Raw genomic sequence first — 12414 nt, 5'->3', positions numbered from 1 at the left:
TTTATTTGTTGTTTTAATAAAATAGACATTGCAGAGAAAGGCATGAAATGATCATGAAATCTAGCTCCTGAGCTTTGGATTGCTTTTCTTCTTACAAACACACCAGGGCTCCCTTCCTAATGACATTATTTCTTACTATCTAACCCACCTCGATCTCCTCTTAAGATTTTCAGTTCTGCTTTTTCCCCTGCAGTCTCCACTTTGTGCTAAACTGGGAGATAGTCTGTGACCTTCAAGAAAGAAGAGTTAAGCTTCTCCCTTGTAAACCTGGCAGTCCAATGAAGAGCAAAAATTGTTTAGATTCTGCCAAGATCTTTTCTGTCCAGCACAGACCTATGCACCCATGAGCGAGAACAGCAGGAAGCGAAACCTGGCTAAAACCATCCCTGCAAGCAGGCCAGTTGCTGGACAAAAAACAGTGCCCCGGGCAAGGGCTGCTTCAGCATCCCTCCTTTTGGGCTTGCATGCTCACAAATGGACTCAAAAGGGTAATATGCTGCTCCCCCCACCCATGGAAGTACCCCTTCTTGCATCCCCGCACATGAACAGGCAGAGATGGAGATTCTCTGCTGAAGCAGCTGGGGTTTTTTTTGGGTTTTTTTTATTTGTTTTTGTTTTTTTTTTTTTACAAACAGCATATGCATGAAGGTAAATAAATTGCATCCATCCGCACCCTACTCAAGTCACCTCATCTTCTTATGGTCAGAGCTCTGAACTTGCTGCCACGTTGCAAATCAAAACAAGCGTACATTATACACACGGGCTCCCTCTTGACCCCCGGCTGCACATACGAAGCAGGAGTTCTGCCCTTAATTTTCCCTCACCTATTACTGCATCTTGCATTCCAATTATGATTGGTACTAGGATGAGGAGAGCTCATTTAGCTTCCGGCACCCATCTTTCCTATACAGCAAGCAAATGCGCTGCATTTCATCACAGGAGGGACTAATTCCTGCTCTACAAATTTGTGTTTGGCTTTTTAATACTATTATCTTAGCATTTTTTACGCCAAGAAAAGGTTTACTTGTCTGGCAGAGCAGAACAGTGATTACCTCTGGGTAAGCAGAGGATTATTAATAAGCATAAACCAATACAAGCAAGAAAAGGGTAATACGTTATGAAAGATGCACAATTTCTCAGGACTGACAACTGAATGAGGCCATCGGTCTAGGGCTCGAAGACCTTTTACGGTGTGCACAAGGTTTCTGTTTAACAGGTTTTTTTTCCTCCTCCGTTTCTGTTTATATAGGAACATAAGATGGACCATTCTAAGTCCATCAAGCCCAAAGGCCCATCTCTAACAGTGGCTAGCAAAGGGTCACAAGTACCAAAAAGTGGATCTGATACCCACTCCCGGGGATAGCAGTAGTCTGCCTGGCTAATAACCGTTTATGGACTTTTCCTCCAGAACTTGTCTTAACCTCTCTTAAACCCTGCTATGCTAGTGGTCCTGACCACATCATCCCTCTGGCAACAGATTTCACAGCTTCATTGTGTACTGAGTGAAGAAGTACTTTCTACAATGAATTTTAAATCTGCTGGAGTGTCCCCTTGTTTTTAGTATTAATTGCCTATTGTAACCATTTTTTCTGTATTAGGAAGACCTGACGCTATATAACACTCTGTGAGCTGGAAGAGTAGGGCAAGGAAATATTTGAAAGAGCAAATAAAGGACAGTTATTTACCTGTTCCACCCTACTCACGATTGTATGAACATTTTTTTGTCGCCCACCTCTGCATCTTCCCACCTACACCTCCTCTGTTTTTATTTTGAGATGGGGCAACCAGAACCATGCACAATAGTCAAGGTGCGGTCACACCATGGCTCGATAGAGGCAATATATTTATTTTAGTTTTATTCTCCATTCCTTTTCAGATCATGCTGAACATTATATTTGCCTTTTTTTTTCCCCCCTACCATCGTTGCACACTGAGTTGAGGATTTCAGTGCGTTGCCCAAGCACTTCTGTTATACAGAGAGATTTCACTCCTGCCTCCAAAGCTTCGGGCATGTTCCACAGGTCCTTGGGTCAAGCAAAGGGCTGTATTGTTTTCAGAAACCGTGCACCACATAATATTTAAAAAGTGGTACAGAATTGAAATTCTCAAGGATTCTGAGTTACAGAAACACAGAATGTGACAACACATTTTAAAGGTTACAAGGCCTGTCTAGTTTGCCGTTTTTTCCTTCCTGCTCTAAGTGGGATTGGGTATATAGCTCCCAATTCAAAGGGGTGGGATTTTATAATCATGAACGCAGAAAGAAACAAGTGGGTACTGGGAGAGAAACTGGTGATTTTTAGATCTTGTAATTGTTGCACATTTCCTTAAATATGTTCACATTATTTTGTGAAAGATGTATCTATTCACCTAATATGTTACGAATGTTTTGATGCAAAGTCTTTTGTATTTCTTGTCTAATGTCCTTTAAAATGTAAGCCACAAACAAAATATACATTTCTTTGGTTACATAAAAGGAACTCTATTAGCGCCTTTATTCAAGAGCCTGGTATAAAATTGCTTTTCATTGGCATTATACCCTCGTGAAACTGCATAAAATGGGTTTAAAAATGGTCCTCTTTGCTGGAGAAAGTGTGGGGGTAAGGATTCCTTCTTCCACGTATGGTGGGTATGCCCTATTACAATATTTTGGTCAGAAATGATGTCTTGTATTTTTAAGATTACCAAGGTACAACTCCCCCTGGATTCTGCGGCTGTGCTTCCAGGACGCTGCCAAGCGCCCTATGTTAGTGGCGGCACACTGCCTCCTTGCTTTGCATTAGAATTCCCCTTCCAAACTTTTTATTTCCCTGTGGTTCCAAAATTTATGGCACTGCTGACGCATCAGGCAGAAATTCTTACCCCGTCTATCGTCTCCAAAATTTGGAAATCCTTTTTGGATTTGGTTGCTTTAGGGGGACCGGATCCACTTCAGGGGTTAACTGTTTTCCTGGTATTCAGAGTTATTTTGTATTTGTCTTGTTTGTTTTTTTGTTTTTTTTTTCTTTTTTGCTGCATTTGGGGCAGATTTTTGTGTCAGTCTTTTTTGTGGTCTTGGGTTTTGAATGGAGAAGGTGGAGATTGGTTTGTTTTTGTGATTGCTGTTTTGGGGATTAACTTTTTTGGGTTCTTACTGTTTTAGGTAATTACTACTTTTTTTTCTTTATTTTTGAATTGTGTTTCTTTTCTTTCTTTATTCTTACTCTGCATCATGATTGTCTGTTTGCTGGCTTTGGTCATATTTTGTTTCTATAAAAATGTTTAATAAAATATAAATACAAAAACAAACTAAAACTGCTTCAGTACTGCAAAATCCTGCTTCATAATTAATTTTGTCTTTGCCTTCCCCTAACCAAGGGGTCCCGCTGTGCTTTATTCGTTCCATACCTTCTCCAATTCCAGTGCTTTTCCCCTCCATTACCTCCTCTCCTGGGAGGCTGCTCCTTGCATCTACCACTCTTTCTGTGAAGAAATATTCCCTCATGTTATTCCAGAGACTCCTTTCTACTTAAAAATGTTTATTTATACCCTGGAGGTATGTCTCTGGTCAAACCAGGGCATCCATTTCCTGGACCTTCATCCAAATCTAAGTCATTCTGAGAAAAAAAAAGTAATAATACGACATATCATGGATTTCTCTTACTGCGGCATCGGTAACATAAAACATAACTTGGCAGTCACCAGGCATCTATTATTGGTTTATTACTAAAATAAAGCTCTGCAAACTTTCCCATCTTTTGTTTTAACTTTTAAGAGGTTTCATCTTGCTGCACTGGCAATCGGCATATCATCATCATATCCCAAGTGGCAGGGCATTAACCCCCCCTCCCCCCACCAGCTCCATATTAGACAAAGAAGGACCAGCCTAAGTTCAGGGCTCAGACCTTAAACTTGAATCTCAGTGCAAGGATAGCCAAGCCCTGCAACAAGTTACCTTAGGAGCCGCCATATTAAGTATACACAACGATAGGTCCAGCTACTCTCCACTGGAACCAACATAAGATACTGTAGTGCATGAGCTTTTGAGACCAATAAGGTGCAGTATTGAAATCTACAGGCCATGTCACTACTTCCCTTCCATGTGCCCCCTCTAATTTTCCATTCGTGAGCTGCTCCCACATAGCTCTGCATCACTGGTGGCCCAAACTAGGCAGTTTTCCTTTTGACTTTTTCTTAGAGGTAAGATGTCTAAGCAAGATTCATGTATTTCTCAATGGTGCTGCACGTATATACAGTACTAAACTGCATAGCAGTTGATTTTATTTTAATGGTTTATACAGACGTCTGCTGCCTACACAAAAAGCATGCACAGCGCCTGCATCTTACATGCTAGGGATCTAAGAAATATTATTACACTAAGATTCTCTTTTCCTTTCGGCACATGCCAAACCATTAGGGCTATTATGCAGAAAACACAAATGGAAAGGAATAAGAGGCACCATGGGAGGCCAACTGGAAAATATAACTTTTCCAGTGTAATTTCCCCAGACCACTAGCATAAATGAATTTCAAGCAAAGCCCAACTCCCTGAATGACATTAGATCTTTCGCACAGGAGCACACACTGCTGCTATCAGAGGAAACTGCACCAAGTCACATATTCAGAAAATCAAAATGGCAGGGAGCTGAGTGATGACATGGTTTGTATTTTGCATGCAGATACCTGGGTTAAAATCCAGCTCAAGTCCCTAGTGTCATGAGTGTGGTGAATTCAACTTAGTCTTCCGGTACATGTTCATCCATATTACAAAAGCACCACAAATGTGACATGACTGTCCCCCTCTGTTCAAGAGCAATGCGGTATTACCCAGAAGCATTAAAAAATATATACAATCTCTGACACTGCAATGTTGATCTTTTTTAGATATTAAATCAAAACATAAGGAACAAATCTGAACAAGGGATTCAGTTGCTCTCATGATCAGTAATTCTGAACCATTAATAGTGCATCAATGCATATCTCACCTTGTGTGTGCGTCTGCATGTCTCGTGCCAGCTCCATGGGAAGGACAGAGTTAACCAATGCGGAGATGATGGCAGCATCCAGATTGCACATTGCGCCAAAGCACTTGAGCAGAAGCAGGCGTAAGGGCACCCTGTGCTCCTACCAACAAGCAAACCCATCAGATTAGGGACGTCTGCTAGAGATGAAACGTTCAGCCAACAACAAAACTCACAAATGTGAAACGCTAAGGTGCTTTTTTTATGTTGAGCCCTTACAGCCTGAGAGTAATAACAGGCAATGCATGTGACCAGCTCTGCAAAGTAAAAAAAACAAACAAAAAAAAAAACTGCTGGTCACCTGGAGTATGACTGATGCCCAAGAACACATACAGCAGTTCTGAGCATTTTAAATCTTATACCTCAGGTACAGGGGTTACCCCAGGCCACGAGTTGACACCAATAATGTGCAGTCAATTTTGCACATCAGAGCAATCCTTTCCAAATATTCCACAGTTTTGCTTACTGTGAAACATGTTTCTCTGCTTTAACACCAGTATTTGCCTAAAAAAACAATTTCCCTTGTACCAATTTGGTAAGGACACAAATTATTTTGCCACTTATGATACCAGAGTTGACATGTGTTGTGATAAATTTGTAACGGCATGTCAAGGTCATTTGGTTTCTAGATTCATACTATAGCTTAATTTAGAACAGATATTTTTCCTGGAGGCTAATCCATTAGATACATTTGTGCCTTAGGCATATATATAGCATTCCTATTATAGTTATTATCCACCCTTAAGAACACACTGCTGAAATGCAGTGCAACATTTTCATTTGTGAAGAGATAGTACCTGATATTTGTGATTACATAAAAGTATTTAATAAGATGGTTAATATATATGCAAACAATATTACAATGACCAGTAGAGTTACTGGTATTTTGTCTTGATGGGCAAAGTTTCTAATATGCTGTAAACTGGTACAGTTATAAAGAAAAAGGTACTATATAATTAAATCTAAAATAGCAAAAAGTCAACTTACAGGAGATTTATGATCATACATTCTTAGAAAAAGGGCAGGCCATTTGTTTTAGGCACTAAATGGCAAAGTCCCCATTTTTCCTTTTCAACACTGATTCGCTTCTTAAACAATACAGCTTTTTTTTTTTACACAGAGCCTAATTTTCTAATTAAAGCTATTTCATGATAACAGCTTTGTTCTACAAAGTAGAGAATTTGAAGCCTGTCATATTCCTGAAAAGCCTTGTTCTTTAGGTGAAAGTAGAATTTATACTTCTTGTCCCTAGCATCACTAAAACACAAATCATAACCTATTCTTAAATTCTGCTACAAAGGTAATAAACACTGCACATAAGACACACAGAACACATGATCTTTGTAAAATCTGGCAATTGGCATCTCACTGAGCAGGCTATATTTCAAATTAAATGTTCATCAGGCACATGGACTTGGAATAAAGGGTAAACTGATAAAGTTGTGCAAGGATAAAAGAACACCATGGGTGCTCTACAGACACCTCTGTGAAGACCATGACATTCATTCACAGCGACAAATGTAAAATATATTCTTACCTGATAATTTTCTTTCCTTGATTCCTGCTAGACCAGTCCTTACATATGGGATTTCTTCCTCCACAGCTGACAGGGACAGAGGACACACTGGTTTTATGACATTACTCTGGGCTATAAGGGAGGCATGGTCCAAGGCAATTAACAGCCTTCTGCCAAAGCACTGTCACCAGACAAAAATCCCTAATAATACAACATTCCAATCAATATTATAACAAATAATAGGGTCCACAGAACCATTCTGAGTCATAAAAGACTGAAGGAGGAATAATTAGGACATGTCTTAGATATTGATATTGTTCCCCACTGACCTGTTTTCCTAGGTGAGTTCTGGACTGATCTAGCAGGTTTCAAGGAAAGATCATCATCAGATAAAAATAAATTTCACATTATTTTCCTTCCTGTTAGATCAGTTCTTACATATGGGAGTTACCTAAGCTGCTCCTTACCGGGAAGGGGGGAAGATAGGGCTGACTCAAGGATTCCCACACCAATAGCAGAGTCTGCCTTGGCCTGCGTGTCCAGTCTATCCTACTTTGCAAAGGGATGCAAGGATGATCAAGTGGCCATCTTACAGATTTCTTGCAGGGAGGCTGAAAATGTCTTCGCCCAAGATGATGCTTGTGCCCTTTTTTATGGGTCAGGAACGCCACTGGCACCTGCTTGCCTGACTACAAATAAGTCGAGCTTATTGCTTCCTTGATCCCTCTAGCTAAGGTGGCTTTGGAGGCTGCCTCCCCTTTTCAGGAGTCTCCAACAATACAAACAGCTTGTCTGTTTTCCTAAAGGTGTTCATCTCCTTTAGGTATCTCAGATGTATGTGACAACCATCTGTAGATGCAGGCTCTTATCTTTCCCCTGTCGCTCATTGCTACTAAACTGGAAATTAAACAAACTGGTTCACTTGAAAAGTGGATACTACCTTGCTTTCTAAGATGACCCTAGATGAAAGACGACAGAATCCAATAAAAACACCAAATAAGGGTTCCTACATAAAAGTGCGGTAGTACAAAGATTTGTCTAGCAGAGCAGATAGCTATTATAAAGGTGATCTTCAGAGACAGATCCTTGTGGATGAAGAATATAAGATATGCCATACTGGGTCAGACCAAGGGTCCATCAAGTCCAGCATCCTGTTTCCAAAGGTGGCCAATCCAAGTCACAAGTACCCAAACATTAGATAGATCTCAAGCTACTATTGCTTATTAATTACAGTCATAGCAGTTTATGGATTTATCCTCTAGGAACTTATTCAAACCTTTTTTAAACTCAGTTACACGAACTGCTGTAACCACAGCCTTTGGCAATGAATTTCAGAGCTTAACTATGTGCTGACCGAAAAAGAATTCTCTTTGCTTTGTTTTAAATGAGCTACTCGCTAACTTCATGGAGTGCCCCCTGGTCCTTCTATTATCTGAGAGTAAATAACCAGTTTACATTAACTTATTTCAAGTCCTTTCATGGTTTTGTAGACTATCATATTCCCCCCCCCCCCTCCACCCCCTCAGTCGTCTCTTCTCCAAACTGAACAGCCCTAACTTCTTTAGCCTTTCCTCATAGGCCAGCCGTTCCATGCCCCTTATCATTTTGGTCACCCTTCACTTTCTCCAGTGCAGCAATATCCTTTTTGAGATGCGGTGACCAGAACTGCACACAATATTCAAGGTGCGGTCTCACCATCGAGTGATACAGAGGCATTATGCCATTTTCTGTTTTATTTTCCATGCCCTTCTTAATTTCTAATATTGTTTGCTTTTTTGATCACCACAGCACACTGGGCAGACTATTTCAATGAATTATCCACCGACACCTAGATCTCTTTTCTGGGTGGTAACTCCTAAGATAGAACCTAACATTGTGTAACTACAGCAAGGGTTATTTTTCCCTATATGCATCACTTTACTGGCTGAAAGGGAGATTTAACTAAGGCCCTTATGACTTCAATAAGGTCCAATTGCAGGATTATTGGTTTAAAGAGTGGATGAATACATTTCATCCATTTTTAGAAATATTATATCCAGAAGCACTGCCTTTAATTCAGCACTTAAGGCATGATATAGCTGCTACCCACCTTCAGGGAGTTGAAGGCTAACCATTTGTCCAGGGCTGTCTGCAGAAAATCCAATATTTGCTAAATGTCTGCCTTCCTAGCAGAACCCTTCAAACACTCACCAGATCCTGATGTATGCTAAGGAAGTAGAAGTCTTGTGTGCTTTCAGCATGGTGGAGATTACTGCGCCAAGGAGTATTGTCTCCCGTGCAGGCATGCCCTTTCAAAGACCAGACCGTAAGGGAGAATAGAGTCAGGCTTTCCATTGGGAATGCCCTTTCATAGCAGGTGCAAGTATAGCGGGGTTCCACTTGATACCCTTATTAGATCTGCGTACCAAGGTCTCCAGAGCTACCAGGATGAACATAAAAGAATGGTGCTCTATCCTACCTACTACCCTGCCTAAAATAAGAGACCTCAGTGGGAAATGTATAGCATGCGGAGTCTTGGCCATGAACAATGGAGTGCCTCTAATCTGCTAGAGTCTGCCTCCAGTCAGCTGAAGAATATGTGGGTCTTGGTGTTTGCCTGAGTCACCATTAGGTCTGTGCCTCAGCAACCCTACCGATCCATTATTTTCTGGAAGGCTTCTAGGTTCAACTCCTATTCTCCTGGGTCCAGTCTGTGCCTACTGAGAAACCAGCCCAAAATTTTCTCTCTCATTTCTGTAGGATCCTGAGAGGAGGAGGTGGTTCTCCTCCACCAATTCAAATAACTGGGCCATTTCCTATGCAAATGTGAGGCCATGGGTGCCTCCTTGCCTGTTTACATATGCCCTGGGATAGCTGGCCCTGGCAATATGCTCTCAGTTTTCCATAGGCTGGCATCTGTAGTAAGATTATAAACCCTCTGTGGATAGAGAAATACCTTGGTATGTGAAGGTAATCCACTTTCAAGTAGTTGACCAGTCGCAAAAAGTGGAATATAAATTTAAAAAAGGAAAAACAAAACCTATGGTCGAGCTGGGAGATTCTATGGATATCCCTTTCTAAGGCTGGAGGGCCGTAGCCGGTATTCCAGGCTCCTTCTTGCTAGGGTACCTGGAGCCAAAGTTGGTAATCCCGGGAGGTGGGAGACCAGCAAGACAGTAGAGATTGCTGCAATGGGTGCATGTACACTCTGGACCAAGGGGCCAGATTCAGCAACACCGCCATGAGCCCCTACAGTTACAGGTATTTCCCAACTCTGGGTGATTTCTCAGCACGGAAGGCTAGCACCTGCATGATCAATGCCGAGACTCTGTTGGGTGAAAGAGTACTTAGCCCTTTTCCTATCTTGAACAAGGCCCCTAAAAATTCCAGGGCCTTGCATAGGTTGCATTTTGCATGATATATTACTCAGCCTCACTTCTACAAGAGGTGGACCACGGCTTCTGAGGCTCAGCAGCATACGCAGGGAAATTTGGCTCCTATGAGCCAATTGTCCAAATAAAGGTGCACCATTATACCTTGTTTGCACAGTGCTGTTGCCAATACCACCAAGACCTTGGTAAGGCTCCTGGAGGTTATCGCTTGTCACAAAGGCAACACCCTACAACCAAAAATATTTTCCCAACACATAGAACCTTAGTATGCCTTCAGAGGGAAACCTGAATGGTAATATGAAAATATGCTTCTGCTAGATCCAAGGAGGCCAAGTACTCTCCTTCTCTTACTGAAATCATAACAGATCGTAGTTTCTCCATTCAGAAGTGAGGAACATGAAGGCATTTGTTGATCCCTTTTTGGATCCAATACTGGATGGAAAGACCTGTCCTTTCTCGGTGCCTTATCCTTTCCTGTGGTAACACTGGCACTATTGCCTGAAGGTACTGCAGTTTTAACAACGTTCCATTTATTGCTTCTCTTTTGAAACACAAAGTGCATGGGGGAATCATAAAGGCCTTTGGGACCAGCTTCATATACTCTGGGCATATCTCTTTCAAAAGGTTTCTAGGACTCACTGGTCTGTTGTAATCTGTGTCTACGCTGTATAGCACTGCAGCAGGTGACCACCTGCTGGTATTATTGTCCAAAGGACATGCTGTCCCTCATTGGGTTGAGCAAGCACCACTTGATGCTGCAGGGAGATTCTGTCTTCACTCTCCCAGCCTCCCAAAAGGGCCGATTCTTGCTCTGCACCTTGCCTAAAGGGGAACAATTCACTGGCTTGTATCAATGCCAATCCCAGGGGCACTAGAGTCTGAGCCCTTGTGTCCCCAGATGAGGTCTATCTTCAGAAAGTCTTTGGGGTTTTGGATCGCCAAGATCTCTCTCAAATTTTCCCACTTCCTCTCCAAGAGGAGATTACCTTTAAAGAGCAATTTGCAATGGCGTGATTTAGATGCTGGATCCACCATCCAAAAGCATAGCCATAGGAACCTCCTGGCTCCTACTCTAGAGGACAGTGTCCTTGAAAACATTTTAATCAAGTCACACACCGAATCTGCTAGAAATGCTATGGCTGACGCTAAGTGAGTGTTTCCATGCTCTCTGGTTGCTGCTGGATCCACTGAAATGCAGCTCAGGCTGTGTGCCCTCCACAAATGGAGACCTGCAGAGTCATGGAATTTGTAGAAAAGGTCTGCTTCAAGGTGGACTATCTCACTGGCCTGAGGATCCTTGCAGGCCATTCTTCCCTCTACAGGAATTGTTTTGCATGTCACTGTTTCTACCAGGGCACCCACTTGGGATATTCTGAAGATATTGCTTCTTTCCTCTGGAGGTAGGGGGCAACTTACTCATAGTCCTTCCTCTTTAAGCCCCCCTTGTGAGCTTTCCCATTTTGTCAATATGATGCACCCTAAGGTGATATGTAATAGGAATTCCTTTGGAGGTGCTCTTATCCCTTGCACGATGCGGTCTACTATTCTCAGGACAGATAACACTCTAGACATGAGGGCTGAAAACTCCTCTTTCCAGATTGGCCGAACTATAGTTGATGCTTCTTCATCCAAGGAGAATTTTCCTTCAGGGATATCATGCTCAGACTCCTTCCCTGACCTTCGAGTTAGTGAGCGAGAGAGGGTGGGTTTCGAGACCCTCCCTTACTCGTTTAAACCCTCACCCTCTTTTGAAGATGGTTACTTCCAGAAGAATCAGACAACAGCCATCTTCCTGGCTTCTGCATGGCACAGAATACCTGGTGGAGTAGTATCATGAACTCCGGGAAAAGATTCGCTGCCAACCCTGACTGTGAAACCTAAGGGACGAGGTGACTCCTAATGGGAGGCTTAAAAGCTGAACTGCCTCCTGCTGCTGCTGCTTCTAAGGGGAGAACTGAGAGCAAGGCCACAGCCCCCTCTCCTGGTGATAGGGAACTTTCTTCCCCTAGGATAGGCTGGGCCAGCTCAGTCCTAGAGTTGAGGCTTGATTGCTTCTCCCTAGTTGAAGGTGGTGGAATTTTAACTCCTCTTGGGAGCTTGGGTTTGGTCTACCATCACAAACAGGGAAAAAGAACCCATGCTGTTAGGGACCTGCTTGGCCCAGCAGTTCTTACACCTCCTACTCATTTATGTAGTATCAAGTGGGAGTGCCCACAAATTACTTTAATAGGCCACTTTCCTGAGACAGTGTTAGGGGTTCTACTGCCGCAGTGCTGCTATTCTTGCGCTACTGCAGCTGCTATTGGTGGGGAAGGGTAGAGGTGGGATTGCATGGCACTAAAATGCCATTCAAACAGCCCAGGAATCTGTGAATAGCTCAGGCAGTACTTACTCTGTGGGGAACGCTGTGAGTACCCACTCTCTTTTTCTCCTGCTGTCGGCATTGTTGTTTTTTTTAAACTATTAAAAGAAACAAGCAGAAAAATAGAGACTTTGAAGGAGAAGCACTAATAGAAGGGAGGCATAA

At 42.4% G+C, this 12414-nt stretch overlaps 1 protein-coding gene across 3 annotated transcripts in view; it reads right to left on the bottom strand.

The window, feature by feature from the left end:
* The window catches only part of NCKIPSD (NCK interacting protein with SH3 domain), a 170795-nt gene that overhangs the window by 34679 nt on the left and 123702 nt on the right, over nt 1-12414 (bottom strand). For all 3 annotated transcript variants that reach the window (XM_029601283.1, XM_029601284.1, XM_029601285.1), the window contains exon 8: nt 4965-5103. In XM_029601283.1, coding sequence (XP_029457143.1) covers nt 4965-5103 — 139 coding nt within the window. The remainder of the gene's footprint in view (nt 1-4964; nt 5104-12414) is intronic.

The sequence above is a fragment of the Rhinatrema bivittatum genome, chromosome 4 (genome assembly GCF_901001135.1).
Source record: "Rhinatrema bivittatum chromosome 4, aRhiBiv1.1, whole genome shotgun sequence".
Lineage (NCBI taxonomy): Eukaryota > Metazoa > Chordata > Amphibia > Gymnophiona > Rhinatrematidae > Rhinatrema > Rhinatrema bivittatum.
This window is presented reverse-complemented; position numbering and strand designations above follow the sequence as displayed.